Here is a 19,294-nt window from a genome sequence, read left to right as displayed (position 1 = left end):
GGGTCTGTGACATCACTGTGGAAAATTCCAGTCAGTGATGTCACTTCACAATGGTGTAAAACGCATTTCTATGCATAAAACGCATCTGAAAAACAGAGCAGAGGTCACAGAGTTAGCTGTTGTGGGAAAATTGCACAATACAAAACATGATAATGTTTTATATTATTATACAATTTATTATAAATTGGCCTTTTAATCCAACCAATTGATTAATAATTGACAGGTTAATCGATTATCAAAAAAAAATGTTAGTTGCAGAACTAGTATTGTTATTGAAAAGAGTTTTGAGTTTTAATATTAATGTAGTATCAAAGGTTTTGGTCAGGTGTATATCATGCTTTAAGCAGGTGCTTCTGCCTTCTCAGGTTGGGATAGTGACATGGCCTCACTGCTATTGCTGGTCTACCTACTGCCACCACCTCCAAGTGGAAAGAAGGGAGCTGTAAAGATCAGTACCCGGGAAGCTGTGGACCATGTAGTCAAATTTCATAAGGTCAGTGTGTCCTGATCTCCAATGGCAATAGCCATTGTCAAAAGGCAATTGTGTAACCCCCCAGATTATTGATCTGTTTCTTTTCAATGCCACCTCCACAGAATTTTAAGTCTGATAATTTATGTTTTGCCTCCTTGAAGTGCATAGCGACTAGAGAGTGGGGTTCACCTCTTTTCACTGCAGTCTTGTGCTCGTTCATTCTTATTTTCAGTTGTCTGTTTGTCTTGCTAACGTATTGGAGTTTGCAGGGACATGTGCTAAGGTAACCAACATTAATGACCTCTCTGTTTAATTCCCTCTCTTTGTGTGACCGTGGTACAAAAACCTTGGTTGCCTTATCACATGCTGAATATATCCTGTATGGGAAAGCTAAATGTGCCATCAAAGGTTTCTATCAGAGTGTGACTTATCCATCAAAATGTGATGTTCAGTGTAGATTCATTTCAGTTTATTGTTATCTTACAGTCATGTCGCAGCCTTCAGGAGCACTCTGGTCCAAACCAGCGGAGGCAGCCCTACATCCTGGCAGTTGAGACGACAAGAAAGCACATCCACGAGTTCTACATTGCATTGGATGGTGATCTCCTTCCCTGCAAGGGCAAGTCTTCCCTGTCAGCCTTTGATGAACTTTTCAAAGCACATTATGTTTTCGGCATCTCCTATGACCAGGCCTTAAATGGCATGTACACATTTGTGCTGACCACCATCTACAACATTGATGTAGGTCATTCTCACGAAACTCCCAGAGTCAAGGACCTAAGAGCTAAGCTCCTCAACTAAAGAGTTATGATGTTCAGATGCTTTGTTTGCAAGTCTAGTTTTGTTACCGTTCAAATGTTGATCCGTCATCTCAAAGTTTTCCATGCCTTTTATCCTGGTAAGAAGTTTCAGTTGATGTGTGACCAGACTGGATGCCACCAGAGATTTTGGACTTTTTCAGGCTTTAGAAAACATCTCCATAACAAACATAGCGCTAAAAGTCTAGATCAATTTGAGAACGAACCCGTCATAGTTGAGAACGAACCCGTCATAGTTGAGAACGAACCCGTCATAGTTGACGTATCTGATGAACCCGTAGTTAATTTAATTCCAGAGCAACCAGAGAATTCTCAAAGCTGTAATGAGACCAGGCAACATACCCAAGAAATGTGTGCATCCCTTATTGCAAATCTCCAAGGCTGTGGTGTGGCTACTAATGTCATAACGACTGTTGTTGAAAATATGGAGGAACTTGTAGAGGAATTGCATTCAAACGTTAAAGATGATGTTGTAAAATTACTCTCTAACGATGAGGAGATCAGAACAAAGTTTGACGATTATTTTGACAACCTTGAAAATCCATTTAGCAAACTGAACACTGAGGCAAAAAGGAAAAAACATTTCAGTGAGAAATGGGGTATTGTAGAACCTGTTGAGGTAGCCCTAGGAGTGAGGTATGACACTAGAAGGAATCGAACTACTGGCACATATGATCAAGTTCCCATAACAGACAAATTTGTTTATATTCCTCTATTGCAAACTTTGAAGTTCATATTCACCAACCAAGAGATCTGTGATCATTTTGTGCAGCCTTGTGAGAAAACTGGGTTTTACAAAGACTTCTGTGATGGTAACTATTTTAGAGATCACCCCCTCTTCTCTGAAAAACCAAACTCTCTCCAAATACAGATATTCTACGATGATTTTGAAATGGCAAATCCTCTCGGATCCAAGCATGGTATCCATAAGGTTGGAAGTATATACTTTGTTTTACGAAACCTATCTCCAAAGATAAACTCCGCTCTTATGAATATTCATCTTTTAGCCCTTTTTCATACTGAGGATGTGAAGAAGTATGGATTTGATTTAATCTTACAGCCCCTCGTACGTGATCTGAAAGTCCTTGAGTGTACAGGAATTGAAGTTCCTTTCTCTGATGAACCAGTTTACGGAACAATTGCACAAGTAACTGGAGACAATTTGGGATTGCACACATTACTCGGGTATGTTGAATCATTCAGTGCAAACAATTTTTGTCATTTTTGTCTAGTAGACAAACAGACCTCACAAACGGTTTTCAGGGATGATGATCCAAGAATAACATTGCGTAATAAAGCACTGCATGATCAGCATTGCAATGACCTCATGGTAGATCCTACACTGCCATCCACATTTGGAGTTAAGCGACAATGTTTATTCAATGATCTACAGTACTTTCATGTTTCTGAAAATTATGCTGTTGACATTATGCATGACATATTGGAAGGAGTGGGGCAATTTGAGCTGAAGTTGCTGTTTGCTTACCTCTCAGACAACAAAATCATATCCAAGACAGATGTTTGTAACTGAATATACTCATACAATTATGGCTTTGTTGAACGAAAAAATCGTCCAACCAGAATAAACTTGGAGCAGACTGGAAATGGAATTGGTCTCAATGCCATTCAAACTTTTTGCTTAATCCGGAATATGCCCTTGATCTTTGGAGATGTTTTACGAGAAGGAAATGCCCACTATAGACTCTTGTTGCTTCTGTTGCAAATTATGAACATTATATTTTCTCCAGTTGTTACTGATGGAATGACAGTATGTCTTAAGCATCTCATTGTTGACCATCACCAACTTTTCAAAGAGCTTTACCCACATCGTAGAATGATCCCTAAACATCACTTCATGATTCATTACCCCAGAGTCATTCGAAAAATAGGTCCAATTCTACATGTTTGGTCAATGAGATTTGAAGCCAAACATAGGTTTTTCAAGAACACAATCAAAAATTTCAAAAATGTAACAAAGTCATTGGCCCAAAAACATCAGATGGCTATAGCATACCATTGGGAATCAATGCCATTTAAAAGTATTGACTGTGGGCCAGTAAAAACTGTTCAGCTCATTGACTTGCCACATGGTGAGATGATTGCAGAAGAACTGCAGGTTGACTTAGACTGTCAAGTTGATCTGACTTCTTGGATCACTTGTTTTGGAACTGAGTATCGTCCAGGCCTTTTAGTTTGCACGGACAAAGAGGACGATTTGCCTGTATTTAGTCAGATAAAAGACATCATTGCATTTAATCGAGAATATTTTCTTGTAACAGAGGACTTTCAGACACTTTGTTTTGCAGAGCATTTTCATTCCTTTCATGTGACACAGGGAAATGATCAGAATGTTTCCATGCTTAAAGTTGATAAATTGCACTTCTTTAAGCCGTTTGATCTGCAAACTACTTATGGTTTTGATAGAGATTATCAATATGTGGTTCCTGTACATGTGTTTGTATGAGTTTGTGGTTTTTGAACATCCATGAACTGTTAAATAAAACAGACATAAAAAGTACTGACTTGGAGTATTTTTTATTCACTGATGGTTCTAGGTTTACACTGCAGGTGTTGGAAACTATTGAAACATTGTAATTAAAAAAAAACCCGCTTTAGAGTACATTTGTACTCTCCAAGTGTTAAATAATGAGCTGTGCAAAGGTTCTAGGTTTACACTGCAGGTGTTCAAAAGCACTGAAACGGTGTCAAAAAGTGCTATTTATAAGAGTACATTTTAACTCTCCAGGTGTTCAAATGTAACTATTTTGAGAGTATTTATTTTACACTTTTTACAGTGTTCAATGAACACCGAACTCTTGGACCTATATACAGTATTGTTCAAAATAATAGCAGTACAATGTGACTAACCAGAATAATCAAGGTTTTTCGTATATTTTTTTATTGCTACGTGGCAAACAAGTTACCAGTAGGTTCAGTAGATTCTCAGAAAACAAATGAGACCCAGCATTCATGATATGCACGCTCTTAAGGCTGTGCAATTGGGCAATTAGTTGAATTAGTTGAAAGGGATGTGTTCAAAAAAATAGCAGTGTGGCATTCAATCACTGAGGTCATCAATTTTGTGAAGAAACAGGTGTGAATCAGGTGGCCCCTATTTAAGGATGAAGCCAACACTTGTTGAACATGCATTTGAAAGCTGAGGAAAATGGGTCGTTCAAGACATTGTTCAGAAGAACAGCGTACTTTGATTAAAAAGTTGATTAGAGAGGGGAAAACCTATAAAGAGGTGCAAAAAATGATAGGCTGTTCAGCTAAAATGATCTCCAATGCCTTAAAATGGAGAGCAAAACCAGAGAGACGTGGAAGAAAACGGAAGACAACCATCAAAATGGATAGAAGAATAACCAGAATGGCAAAGGCTCAGCCAATGATCACCTCCAGGATGATCAAAGACAGTCTGGAGTTACCTGTAAGTACTGTGACAGTTAGAAGACGTCTGTGTGAAGCTAATCTATTTTCAAGAATCCCCCGCAAAGTCCCTCTGTTAAAAAAAGGCATGTGCAGAAGAGGTTACAATTTGCCAAAGAACACATCAATTGGCCTAAAGAGAAATGGAGGAACATTTTGTGGACTGATGAGAGTAAAATTGTTCTTTTTGGGTCCAAGGGCCACAGGCAGTTTGTGAGACGACCCCCAAACTCTGAATTCAAGCCACAGTACACAGTGAAGACAGTGAAGCATGGAGGTGCAAGCATCATGATATGGGCATGTTTCTCCTACTATGGTGTTGGGCCTATTTATCGCATACCAGGGATCATGGATCAGTTTGCATATGTTAAAATACTTGAAGAGGTCATGTTGCCCTATGCTGAAGAGGACATGCCCTTGAAATGGTTGTTTCAACAAGACAATGACCCAAAACACACTAGTAAACGGGCAAAGTCTTGGTTCCAAACCAACAAAATTAATGTTATGGAGTGGCCAGCCCAATCTCCAGACCTTAATCCAATTGAGAACTTGTGGGGTGATATCAAAAATGCTGTTTCTGAAGCAAAACCAAGAAGCAAAACCAAGAAATGTGAATGAATTGTGGAATGTTGTTAAAGAATCATGGAGTGGAATAACAGCTGAGAGGTGCCACAAGTTGGTTGACTCCATGCCACACAGATGTCAAGCAGTTTTAAAAAACTGTGGTCATACAACTAAATATTAGTTTAGTGATTCACAGGATTGCTAAATCCCAGAAAAAAAAAATGTTTGTACAAAATAGTTTTGAGTTTGTACAGTCAAAGGTAGACACTGCTATTTTTTTGAACACACCCCTTTCAACTAATTGCCCAATTGCACAGCCTTAAGAGCGTGCATATCATGAATGCTGGGTCTTGTTTGTTTTCTGACAATCTACTGAACCTACTGGTAACTTGTTTGCCACGTAGCAATAAAAAATATACTAAAAACCTTGATTATTCTGGTTAGTCACATTGTACTGCTATTATTTTGAACAATACTGTATACACTGAAACCAGTGTTCAGTGTACTCCTATAGAGTACATTGAACACTCAGATTTTTGCTGTGTATATATAGGCCCAGATGGAATCTACATTTGTGTTGAATGTAATATAAATACTGAATATATAATTATTGTATGCGTATGCATCGTGTTTTTCTGAAATAATTTTGTTTTATAAAAATGAACAGTTTGGTTCTGTTTTGAATATAAGTGTGTGCTAGACAGTGAGTTAAGCCTTTTATGCCTAATGCATTAACAGCACAAGCACCTCTGAGGCTCTAGATGTACTGTGTTCCAAAATGACAAACAGCAGCAAGAAACAGTATCAGGGGGAGGAAGTAATTTGCAAAACTTTGCATCTACCCAGATAAAAAAAAGTCAATTGTTTTTCTGATACAGTAGTTAAGATGAAGAGAGAGAGATGGATAGATGCAAGGATGGCTATAGATGGATTGACAGATTAGAATAGAATAGGAAACTATTAGTCCCACAGAAGATTTCTCTCACCAGTGAGGTAAAAAACTTGGAGTGGGTCTGGAGCGGAGTGTATTTTATTATTTAAGTTAGTGCATTTAACAGTTTCTGTAAATTATTACACAAAGGGCAACACTGTTTAGCTTTGTTAACTAGATATTAGGGCTGTGCAAAAAAATCAAATGCGATTTTCATGCGCATCTCATCAGTAAAAACGCTCCTGTGATTATAAGTACATCTCCAGCACGTGCGTTCAGATCAGGATTGCCAGGTTTTCAAAACAAATACTGCCCACTTGCTTCTCAAAACTTGTCCAAAACTAGCCCAATCGAGTTTCCAGGAGAGCAACGTGCGCTAAGCTGCTGTCGAATCACAACACAAGAATCGCTGGCACAATCAGAACTCGTTACGTATTTCTAAAGGAGGGACTTTACAGAACAAGGAAGTCATCAGCCCGTTTTTATGACAGTGAAAACAGCGGTATACAGATAAGTTAATCTTGTTTTTTTTACACGCGAAACATGAACACGTAATATTGCACACTGTAAACACAATCAAAGCTTAAAAAAACATGAATAAAGTGCCCTTTAAATATCATGACATCTCACACATGCACAGATAATGAGAGTTTGATATTAGCTTAATATGACTTTGCAGCTGCTGTATCCAAGCTGAGTAAATACAGTATAATGACTGTACCTTAAGAACATCTTCATCTGTGGAGCTGCAGTCAGTGAACTCAGAGACATCTGTTACAGAACCATCCTGTTCCACAGCAATGGTTCGTACTCCCACTGTAACCCTTTTACCAGTCAGCACATCAGTGTTCAACAGCTCTGTGTCCTACACAGGGGTCAGGGATCAAAGTTACATTTTGGATCTTAATACTGAGCTAAGCTCAAACTTTAGCACTACAAATAGAGGTCAGAGATTTGCCATGTTATGATAACACGATGCAATCTAGTGATTAAATTAATGTCAATTTCAGTGCACTTTTTTTTTTTTACACAGCAAAATTGCCAGAGTTAATTCAACTCTATGAGAGTTAATTTTAACACTTTACTGGTGTATATATAATCCACACTGGCCTGAGTTAAATAAACACTTTCAAAAGTGTTAATAAAGTAACACTGACTCAAGAGTTAAACATTAAATTCTTACCTATCATTAATTATTCCCAAACTTTATATATAAACACAATGCACTCTGTTCTAATCATACATTATAAAACAAAGACTTAATTATTTTAGGTCCAGAGTTAAATAATTGTATAAATAAACCAATACAAAACAACAACATACTTTCACAATTCATTTTTAATGAAACACTGAATGCAGTGCATTTTGATGTGGGTAAAGCTTTGTAACATTTCATGTATAGAAAAACGCTGCCTAAACAAAAAAATGAAAAGGCACAACAAATGTATCCTCATTTGGTCCATATGCATTTTGAATGTTATAGGGTTTATAATGCATAAGATCATCAGCTTTCACAACAGCAAACTCATTTCCATCAACAACTCTGAATGCATAACAATGCTCACTGAAGAGCTCTGTAACAAGTTTTTCAACCACAAAGTAAACATTTTCACCCAACACAAGAATGTTGTTAATTTTACAGAATAATGGCATCTCATGTTTTATCTCTGTGCATATGGCAAGACCAGGTCTATATTCAGTGCCATCAAGTTTAGTCCAACTGGTAGAGTAAATGTCTGTCTGTACTGTGATTTGCAAAGCATTGGCCAAGTCTTCACCATTTTCATAGTCACTTAGGGAAAAATAGTTCATTGGTCCAAATTCTTTCTGCTGTAAACTGAGCGTTTCCCAGTGGTTTCCTATTGCCATTTGATGTTTTTTCGCAAGCGACTTTGTGATGTTCTTGAAACTTTTCAGCATGTTTTTGAAAAGTTTGTTTTTGGCTTCAAATCTCATGCTCCAAGCGTGCAAAAGAGGTCCTATTTTCCTTATGCACGAAGGATAATGAACCATAAAATGGTGCTTTGGAATTAACTTTTTCTGAGGGTACACCAATTTGAAAAGTTGATGATGCTCGCTGATCAAGTGTTTCAAAAAAACAGTCATGCCATAAGTTACAACAGGCGAAAAGACAATATTAATAATGTGCAGCAAGATGATCAACAAGTTCTAGTTTGGATTTCCTGTAGGTATGAGGTCACCAAAAAGTAAGGGTGTGTTCCGCACCAAACAGAGTGTCTGTATAGAGTTCAATCCAATGGAATTTCCACCATGTTCCAAGTTTACATTCGTTGAGCGGTTTTTGCACTCTGTGTAACCGAAGTCAAAAGAATAAATCCTTAAAAGAAGATCATTTTTTGATATGAAATTTTCAGTCATGTATCCAAATAAAAGTTTCAACTCATACTGAGCAACACCCTCTAGTATGTCATGCATTATATCAAAGAAATAATTGGAACAAACATGAAAATACTGTAAAGTGTTCAACGAAGAGTCTCTTTTAACCCCATATACAGAGTTCAACTGTGTATCTGACTGAAGGTCCCTGCAGTGCATCTCAAAGCTGGCTTTATCACGGACCACTACTCTTGGGTCATCCTCACTATAAACATTTTGGGCATCAGATTTTTCAGTTAGACACAAACGACAAAAGTAATTACTGTTAAAAGACTCATTAAAACCAAGAAGAGCATGCATTGCCAAGTTATCTCCTACAACCTGACAAATTGAACCATAAACCTTTTCAGAAGAAATGGGCAAATAAATCCCCTCATTCTCTAGAATTTTAACATCATTTACCAAAGGAGCTAAAATGGTATCAAATCCATATTTTTTAACATCTTGAGAGTGAAAGAGAGAAACTAAGTGGATGTTCAGTACAGCAGAGTTGAACTTCGGTGGAAGATTTCTCAGAATGAAATATAGACAGCCAATCTTGTGAATCCCATGTTTTGACCCCAAGGGATTGCACGTCTCGAAATCATCGTAATACAGTTGGATTTGTAAGGAATTGTGTTTTGAAAACAAAGGGTGGCCTCTGCAGTAACTTCCATCACTAAAGTCTTTGTATATATCTGGACTGATGTCAAACCCCCATTTAAAATGCTTACAAATATCAGTGTTGCGAAACATAAATTTTAGACTATCCAAAATGGGAATGTACACAAAAGTCTCTTTAACTGGAACCTGGTCATAGGTGCCAGTTCTTTTGTTTCTTCTATTGTCATACCGAACACCAAGAACTATTTCTAATGGTTGAACAATTCCCCATCTTTCACTGAAAAACTTTGCTCGTTTAGCTTCTGAATTAAAACTGGTGAACGGATTTTCAAAACCATTTTTAAAAGGTTCAGGGGAGTCTGGTCTAACAACATCCTGCTTCGTTTGTAAATGTAACTGTGGTAAACTCTTCAAGATCACATATAATCGATGAGACTGTGGAACCAGAAGCACCACTTCCCTGCAGCTTCGCAACAATTGAAGCACACATGTCCTTTAAATCCACTTTAAGAAGAACTGGATCACTTTCAACACAATCATCATCTAAACGAGGTTCCTCATCTGAGAGTGCAGACTGTACTGTATCTGACTGGGTACAAATATGAGTGGGACGAACAACTGAACAAGGAACATGAATTTTGTCCAAATGTTTTCTAAACCCAGAGTATGTTGAAAACTGCTTTCGGCAATGCTGTTGATTGCAAACAAGTCTAGACTTAGAAGTGGGATAGAAACCATGTTCACACTTCAAATGTGAAATCAGTGAATGGGCATCAGCATACAACCCTTCACATCTGAAACAGAGCAACATTTTTTCAAGATTCAGCTCAGGTGCTATTCAGCAGTTTAGCTCGCAGTTCTTTCACTCTTGGTGCCTCTTTTGTTTTTCCAACATCTATGTTATAAACCGTGGTCTGCAGGAAAGTGTAGAAGTTGATGAGAGCGTTGTCATAGGATATATTAAAAATGTAGTGTACTTTGAAGAGCTCATCCAAAGCACCCAGAGAACCAGCCGTCTGACAAGGGATAAGCTTGTTATCCAGAGCAATGTAGTAGCTGTCAATCACGTCTCAACTCCTCCCCACGGCTAGAAGATATGGTTGATGACTTTGGCTTTTCCTCAGGTGCTCATCAATGCTGCAGCATGACTACAAAGGTGAAAAACAAACAAAGTTACCCTTCCAATTTTAGCCTTTTTAAACATTTTACTGGTAACAAAATAGACCTAAAAAAATTAAACACTTGGTAATCTTATCACATTTATCAGACTATACATCCTTTGTCTTTTGAAAAACTACAACACATATTCGATTATTTATTTATTGCACGTCAACAGACAGCAAGAGTTTTATCCTGCACTTCAATTATTATCTTTGTAAGAAAAGTGTTTTTGGCCACTTGCTTTGTAGATGTGTGTCACACATTATATGCACGTTCTTGCCTTTGACCACAATGAATTTGAAGTAGTGCTTTCCACATTGAAAATGGCAACTTTTCATCGGATTGCTCCTGACTCGCCATTTCTGCTACTGCTGCGAATCTCTGTGTTGCTTTTGTGTCACGCGCGCATACACGTGTGTGTGTGTTTGGCGCTGCTTGCGCGGGTGCTGGCATCTGTGCAAAAACACTGTCTCTGATTGGCTATGGTAGAGTCATAAGTTTCATGGTAGCCAATCAAAATCGCTTATCTCATTATTAACCCACCTCCTCACTCGCTGTGTGAGCCAGGGGTGCGTTCGGATTGCATAGTTTATTAAATCAGTGCATAGTAACGCAAAGCATTTAACGTCCAGTAATGTTAATGCCGTTGTAACGACGGGAAAAGTAATTAGTTAGATTAACCCGTTAATGAAAAAATAACGTTGTTACCTAACACTGTTCTTTTAAACTGTGTTATTCCAAACACTGCTTATAAATACGGATACATTTTTAAGTTTGGTTAACTGAAGAAAGTACTGATTAAATTACAAGGTTTAAACTGATTTTAACCAAGTATAAAAATAAAAAAAAACCTTACCTTATGAAACACCACAAGTTTCTCAACTGCATCAGAGGCACTTATTTTTGCAGCAATCTTTCGCCCAGCAGATGGTGGAAGAAGGTGAACCAGTAAAAGCAGTGTGGATAGATCACTGTCCCAGTCTGTGGTAAAATAAGAACAGCAACAACAAATAAAGAACATTACACTCGAGTGGAATGGGACCAAAAGCATGACTATAATCAGATTTATTGACTATTTTTGCCTACTTGAATCTGTGGCATTCTCAGGGGCTTTCTCAGCTGACATCAGGAGACGTTGCACAGGAGATGTCTTAGTCAGGTTTCTTGCTTCTTGAATGATTTTTGGCTTAAAGATTCCATTCCACCTTTCCAAGAGCTTTGAGGATGTGTTCAAATCGAACAGAAGAACAAAATCTTGGTTCACCTTGAAAATATTTATCAGCATTAGACACTTACACATGCACTTAAATCAACATTCAATCATTTTAAATATTACTTACTAATCCTTTGGTGTCTAGAAACCTTGGAAAGGTTTTTAGAATATTTGTTGCTGTATCAGCATCGTGAACAAGTTCCTGGCGATAGCGAAATGTCTGTCTCATCTTTTCAAAAATGGTTTCTTCAACTCCTGTATGAGCAAGAAGTGAAATGGCCTCCACAAGAGCATCTCCCTCAAGCTGATGTTCTAAGCTAAAGTCTCTCCTGATGTTTGGACCTCCTTGTTCAGAGCTAGGCTTATTCTTTCTTTCAGTGTGACGAGAGTGGTTTCTTTGAACGGTTTTTAAACGCCAAGCTAGATAACCACTTCCGCTTGCTGCATCATAAAAGTGCTCCTGTAAATTTGGGGGGAAAAACAGGACCATTTTACATTCATACATCTAAATCTAAAGATTCCACTTATCAATCAGTTCCTTCAAGTAAAAACATTTGATAATTTTATGGAAAAAGTCTTACATATCCCTTCTTGGAAAATGGGTCTTTCAATGAAGGAAACAAAGACACAATTCCAATGGCATACTGCTCTCTCTGCTTCTGGGTTGGAATCCTCCTACCAAAAATAAAATGTACATATATGGGATGGGACAGCACGTACCATATTTTTCGGACTATAAATCACATCAATCCAAAAATATATCATGACTAAGAAAAAAAACACTGGACTATAAGTCACATTTATTTAGAACCAAGAGAAAACATTACTGTTTACAGCGGCGAGAAGCCGCTCAATGCTGCTCAATGCTGCTCCGTGCTCCTGTAACCTCTAATACCGTTTTCGGCTACATATTTTACTACCTGCAGTTTGTAATCTGCAGAATAGGATTTTCTTTTTGGGGGCATTTTGTTTGCATTCAGTCTTTCTCAGTTGTCTTAATATTTCAGTTAACAGTTTTCAGTGGTAGGCTACAGGAGAACTGAGCAGCATAGAGCGCCCTCTCGTGGCCGTAGACAGTAATGTTTTATCTTAGTTCATTTCTCTCGGTTCATGTTAAATTAATTTAGATAAATAAGTCGCACCTGACTATAAGTCCCAGGACCAGCCAAACTATTAAAAAAAAGTGTGACTTATAGTCTGGAAAATATGGTAAGTGACAGCTATGCATAAAAAAAAAAAAACACAGTCTTCCATTTAGATGATAGATTTAAGTCTCTGTCTTAATTTTTAGCTGACCCCCCACCCCACATATTGTAGTCAATTATCTTAAATGTGTAAATGTAGCTTACCCATGCCTCTCTGTCATGTGCCCCACCAGTATGTTAACAAGCGCTCTTCTCATTTCATTTGACAAAGTATCGGTGGCCTTGTACTCTTCAAGAATTTCATCTCCTTTGGATTTCTCTTTTAAGGCAGCAAGCACCATCTATGTTAAAACAATAAAAGCATAGTTTGCTCATATATCATTCTTAGGCCTTTCACGATATATATACTTTTTGGTGCTACATATTGTCCCAGAAATCAATTGTGATAAATTACTGAAATTTTTCATCAGTTAGTCAAGTAGGGCTTTAACATAACCCATTACAAAAATGTCTGCTCCATCACAAATAATTTGTTTAATTTTTGTTTAAAAAAAAAAAAAAAAAAGCTTCATTAGAAGAAGGAAATATATAAAAGCTATTTTAACTTGTCCTGCCCTATGCCCTATATCTATGCACAGTTGCATAGAGTCTGCTCTATATTACATTTATACATATATACATATATATACACATATATTACATATATTACAGACTATAATGTCTATAGTTAAATGTGTGCATTTAAGTATTTTAGCAGAATAAAATATAGCGTGCTTGTACCGCAAGACATTTAAAATGAGGTGCCGATGCGATCACTTCAAATACAAGTTTCTTAGCAGTTTCTTAACACTTCAAATAACCAAACAAGATACTATTTTTGCCACCTGGGTCCCTCTGACCTTAAGCATGTCAAAAATGAACCGAAACTCTATTGCCTCAGACATGAAAAATAGATCTATAGAACATGAAATGTTTTAATAATAAAACCTGTATATAGTGGGCATTAGGGCTGCACGATGTGTCGTTTAAGCATCGATATCGCGATATACGAATCCACGATAGTCACATTGCAGGAGGTGCGATGTAGGCTGTCGTAGTTTATCTGTTATTCATTAACTGTACGGGCCAGCTGCTCCCCGGCCCTTGACGAATGTGATTTGCGGATTAATTGCACAGCTTAACCATCATAGAGTGAAAGTTTATCATTGACAGGACTGAAAACCACATGCAACTTTAAAAGGGCAGAAAGAGAGGGAGCGCGAGAGAGACAGAGAGAGAGAGACAGAGAGAGACAGCGCGAGAGAGACAGAGAGAGAGGGAGCACGCGAGAGAGATAGAGAGAGAGGGAGCATGCCAGAGAGACAGAGAGAGAGGGAGCGCGCGCGAGAGACAGAGAGAGAGGGCGCGCGAGAGAGACAGAGAGAGAGAGCGCGCGAGAGAGACAGAGAGAGAGAGCGCGCGAGAGAGACAGAGAGAGAGAGCGCGAGAGAGACAGAGAGAGATGGAGCGCGCGAGAGAGACAGAGAGAGAGGGAGCACGCGAGAGAGATAGAGAGAGAGGGAGCATGCCAGAGAGATAGAGAGAGAGGGAGCATGCCAGAGAGACAGAGAGAGAGGGAGCGCGCGCGAGAGACAGAGAGAGAGGGCGCGCGAGAGAGACAGAGAGAGAGAGCGCGCGAGAGAGACAGAGAGAGAGCGCGAGAGAGACAGAGAGAGAGGGAGCACGCGAGAGAGATAGAGAGAGAGGGAGCACGCCAGAGAGACAGAGAGAGAGGGAGCGCGCGCGAGAGACAGAGAGAGAGGGAGCGCGCGCGAGAGACAGAGAGAGAGGGCGCGCGCGAGAGACAGAGAGAGAGGGCGCGCGAGAGAGACAGAGAGAGAGAGCGCGCGAGAGAGACAGAGAGAGAGAGCGCGCGAGAGAGACAGAGAGAGAGAGCGCGAGAGAGACAGAGAGAGATGGAGCGCGCGAGAGAGACAGAGAGAGAGGGAGCACGCGAGAGAGATAGAGAGAGAGGGAGCATGCCAGAGAGACAGAGAGAGAGGGAGCGCGCGCGAGAGACAGAGAGAGAGGGCGCGCGAGAGAGACAGAGAGAGAGGGCGCGCGAGAGAGACAGAGAGAGAGAGCGCGCGAGAGAGACAGAGAGAGAGCGCGAGAGAGACAGAGAGAGAGGGAGCACGCGAGAGAGATAGAGAGAGAGGGAGCATGCCAGAGAGACAGAGAGAGAGGGAGCGCGCGCGAGAGACAGAGAGAGAGGGCGCGCGCGAGAGACAGAGAGAGAGAGCGCGCGAGAGAGACAGAGAGAGAGAGCGCGAGAGAGACAGAGAGAGAGAGAGCGCGCGAGAGACTTGACTTTGACAATCCTTTAATTTACCATTTTTCGGACAAATTACATAATTACATTACTACACATAATTTAACTACACACAAATTTCACCACACCATACGTAATAAATATTACAATTTAAAAATTTTCTAAACACCTCACAGTTTAAAAACAGATCAGAAAAACAAACCATTCGTTGTTTAAGAGAAATAAAAACAATTAGAAATTAATTTGCAGAGAACCATCAATATCAATTTCACATAAACACTTTTCCACTCCCCAAGTATATTTGAATGTTTCTATGTCTTTAATCAGTTGATAGTACGCATGTTCCACCGTTAGCCTTGATTTGACTAAACCCTTTAAGATAGCCACTGCATCGGTTGACCCCACACCATTTAGTTTACCTTTACGTGACAGCCATATTGCCATTTTGGCCTGCCCAAACAAAAAGTTTAGCATCACGTGGATCTGCTTTCTATTTTTTTTTATACATGGGTCCATAAATAAAAAGTACAGGTGAGAACACTTCTCCTAAATTTCTACACCATTCTTCTATTTGAGATAGCAAAGCTTCAAGTCTACCACAGTAAAAAAACAAATGCAAAACAGTTTCTATTTGCCCACAAAATAGACATTCCTCCCCTACCTGTGGATCAATGTGTGCTCTGTATCTGTTTGTGGCTATTAAACCATGCACAATTCTCCACTGAAGGTCCCCGCACCTTTTTTCAATGGGAGGTTTGTACAAGGTCCCCCAGCTTCTTTTAGGGGAAGTGCCTGGTCCAAAATCCTCTTGCCATTTAGATTCTTTTAGTCCTTCTAAGGAGTTCATATGTGAGACTTTGACACATGTGACATACAGTGCTTTTTTCCCAGTTTCACTGAAAAGTTCCATTTCAGGAGTCTTGAAGGTAAGCAAAATCCCTTCCCTTTCTTGAAAAGCATTAAAAGCAGGTGCAATTTTTAACTCTGGGAAAGGAACATCTATATCTTCATTTGATGTCTCCAAACCACGTTTAAAATCCGTTGGCAAACGTTCAAAGAGCTCATTCAACAGTCTCTGTGTCAAGCGAATTGACCTCACCCCCAGCTTAGCGGCCAGCATCTCAGCAGACATCCATTCATTCGTTGTTATTAAATGTCCAATCTTTGTTATTCCAACATTCCTTAAAACAGTCCTCATTGTTGATGACTTCAAATTGTCCAAGTCCACAACAGGGTTGTACAGCAGGGGTTCTTCTCTCATCCAAAGGCCTCTCACATCCTGGAGATTCCTTGATACATTTAATATTTTCCAGGCTTTCAACATAGACTGATAAAAAGGTGTCAGTCCAGACAAATCCATTCCTTGAGTGTCCATTAGAAAGAAATGTCGGTCTAGCCCCATATTGCCTGCTTTTCTTAAGAGGGCACAAGCTACTCCAGTCCAGCTTACATCTTTTCCATAAAGTAGTCTTTTTGCCGTCTGAAGCCTGAAAGTCTTTATTCTGCTTCTAATGTCCACCAATCCTTGGCCTCCTTCTTGTCTAGGTAGATATAACGCAGATGCTCTCAGCCAATGTTGACCAGACCAGAAGAAATTCACCAGACGTTTTTGAACACTTTCCACCAATTCCTCAGGGGGTTCTAAGACAGTCATTTTATGCCATAAGGATGAGGCAACAAGGTTGTTGCAGACCAAAACTCTTCCCCTGTATGATAGCTGGGGGAGCAGCCAATGCCAGTGAGACAACCTTGCACTCACCTTTTCCATCAGGCCCTCCCAATTCTGTTTCTTATATTCCTCTCTACCTAAAAATACCCCTAAGTACTTTAACCCAGCCCTTCCCCACTGTAATCTAGCTGGAAGCTGCGGTCCATTATAATCCACACCACACCATAGTGCATCACTTTTATCCCAATTTACTTTGGCAGATGAAGCTTTCCCATAACTCAGCAAAATATCTTTTAAAACCTGAACATCATATCCATTTCTTAAAACCACAGTGATATCATCAGCATATGCTGAGATTTTCACACAATCATTACAATTTAGAACATTTGTCTGTAACCCCGTTAGCTTTTCTCTCAATTTACAGAGGAGAGGTTCAATGACCAAACTATATAGTTGCCCTGAGAGTGGGCCTCCCTGTCTTATGCCTCTTTGTACCTTAACAGGAACACTTAGTCCACCCGCCATTTTTATCATACATGTGGCATTATTATACAACAATTTTATCAATGAAACAAACTTGTCTCCAAAACCAAAAGCCTTTAAAACCTTGAAAAGAAACTGGTGATCAACTCGATCAAAAGCCTTTTCCTGATCTAATGATAAAATTCCTATATCAACATTATTTTCCAAGGCATAATCAACAACATCACGCACTAAATGCAAATTATCAGTGATACATCTATCCTTTATACAATAGGATTGATCTTTGTGTATAATTCTGTGCATTATCTTGTTTAACCTATTAGCCAAACACTTTGATATTAGTTTATATTCGGAACATAAAAGTGCAACCGGTCTCCAGTTCTTTATTAAGGTAAGATCACCTTTCTTGGGAAGTAGGGTTAAAACTGCTCGTTGACAGCTTTTGGGCATCAAACCTATTCGAAAAACTTCTTTTAGTACTTCGTGGAAATCAGTTCCAATTAAGGTCCAGAAGTGCTTATAAAACTCGCCAGGTAGACCATCTATACCTGGGGTACGACCTGAGGCAAGTCCTGATACCGCAGCACTTAATTCACCAAAGGTAAGTTCTGATTCCAAAGTTTTTTTATCTTCAGCGTTTAAACAGGGAAGGTTCTGTAAAAGTTCATTCTGGCTCTTCTCATCTGTGTTTTCAGCAGAATATAACTTAGAATAAAAGTCCACTGCCAATCTTCGCATTTCTACGGGATCGCTTGTATCATGACCATTACTGTTTTTCAAACTCAGCATTTTATTTTCTTGTACACTTTTATGTTCCAAGTTAAAAAAAAAAGAAGTAGGCCCATCCATATCTTTCAATAACATAAACCTGCTCCTCACAAGAGCACCCTTAACTTTCTCATTTAGAACAGAACTCAACTTTAATTTCTTATCACTCCACTCTTGTACATACGCATCAAGATCTCTCATCATGTTCTCTTCAATGACTAGAATTTCTTTCTCAATCCCTTCCAAAGTTCGTTTCAAACACAAAGTTGAGTAAGATGTATATTGTTGACAATATTCTCTTATATGCGTTTTACCAATTTCCCACCAGAGAATTATGTTTTCATATCTGCATTTTTCGCTTTTCCAAGTTTCCCAAAAATGCTTAAAAGATTCACAAAAAAACTTATCTTGAAGTAACTTTACATTAAAATGTCAATATGACCTCTTATTTCTTCTCGATATCAAAGTACAGTCAACAGTAATAAGCTTGTGATCAGTAAAATATGTGGGGATAATAGCTGTATGTACAACTCTATTTTTCATATTATTTGATAAATACAATCTAAACGTGCAGCTGAAATTCTCCCCTCATTCACCTTTACCCAAGTATATTGTTTTACCATAGGATTGTTTTCTCTCCAACTATCCGTGAAGTTAGAAATTTTTACAATGTTAGCTAAAACCGTAGGTGACTGAAAATTAGGTTCTTCTCCATTTCTATCAAGAGATGGATCAAGTGTACAGTTCCAATCCCCTCCTAAAATGATCAAATCATTAACCTGCTGTTGTTTTAAGAAGATCTTCAATTTATTAAAAATATTTATCCTATCAGATCCAATATTAGGTGCATATATATTAACAAAAACAAAAAACAGACCATTAATATCAGCTCTAACTGCCAATAACCGTCCTGGTTCAATTTCTTTTTTTGACAGAATTCTAACTTTAGTGGTAGGAGAAAAAAGAATTGCAGCTCCTGCACTCAGGTTAGTCCCATGAGTAAGAACACACTCATTACCCCACCACAGTCGCCAGTCAACCTCATTATTCATATCACTATGAGTTTCTTGCAGGAAAATCACATCTAAATTTTTCAACCTGATAAATTCTATTATATTTCCTGCCTTCTTCCTATCCCTCATCCCATTAACATTTAAGGATCCCACCCGTAAAGTGTCCATCAGAAGAAGAGAGAGAAAAAAGACAGACAATAAGAAAAAAGTATTACCCATAGTGATTATTAGTTCGATTTTTTACCCCTCTTTGGTCCAAATTTTTCAGTTTTACCTTTATGTCGAATTGCAGTGATGTGTTTTCTTAGTCTAAAACG

At 38.8% G+C, this 19,294-nt stretch overlaps 1 protein-coding gene and 1 pseudogene across 2 annotated transcripts; one reads left to right on the top strand and one right to left on the bottom strand.

Annotated features, from left to right (window-relative positions):
* The window catches only part of LOC128018115 (transmembrane protein 132D-like), a 114,268-nt pseudogene that overhangs the window by 9,415 nt on the left and 85,559 nt on the right, over positions 1-19,294 (bottom strand).
* LOC128018381 (uncharacterized) lies at positions 373-3,794 on the top strand. Of its 2 annotated transcripts, none has more exons than XM_052603867.1 (2): positions 373-493; positions 959-3,794. In XM_052603867.1, exons 1-2 carry the CDS (start codon positions 380-382, stop codon positions 1,271-1,273), a joined length of 429 nt encoding a protein of 142 aa, XP_052459827.1. In that variant the 5' UTR covers positions 373-379; the 3' UTR covers positions 1,274-3,794. The 2 variants fall into 2 exon arrangements, with proteins under 2 accessions (XP_052459827.1, XP_052459826.1); XM_052603866.1 differs by having other exon boundaries at positions 380-493.

The sequence above is a fragment of the Carassius gibelio genome, chromosome A8 (assembly GCF_023724105.1).
Source record: "Carassius gibelio isolate Cgi1373 ecotype wild population from Czech Republic chromosome A8, carGib1.2-hapl.c, whole genome shotgun sequence".
Taxonomy (NCBI): domain Eukaryota; kingdom Metazoa; phylum Chordata; class Actinopteri; order Cypriniformes; family Cyprinidae; genus Carassius; species Carassius gibelio.
Note: the sequence above shows the minus strand (reverse complement) of the source record. Positions and strands in the feature narration are given on the sequence as shown.

Excerpts from the sequence above, each read along its gene's own strand:
- LOC128018381 (XM_052603866.1), top strand. The coding sequence starts at position 1,280 with ATGATGTTCAGATGCTTTGTTTGCAAGTCTAGTTTTGTTACCGTTCAA.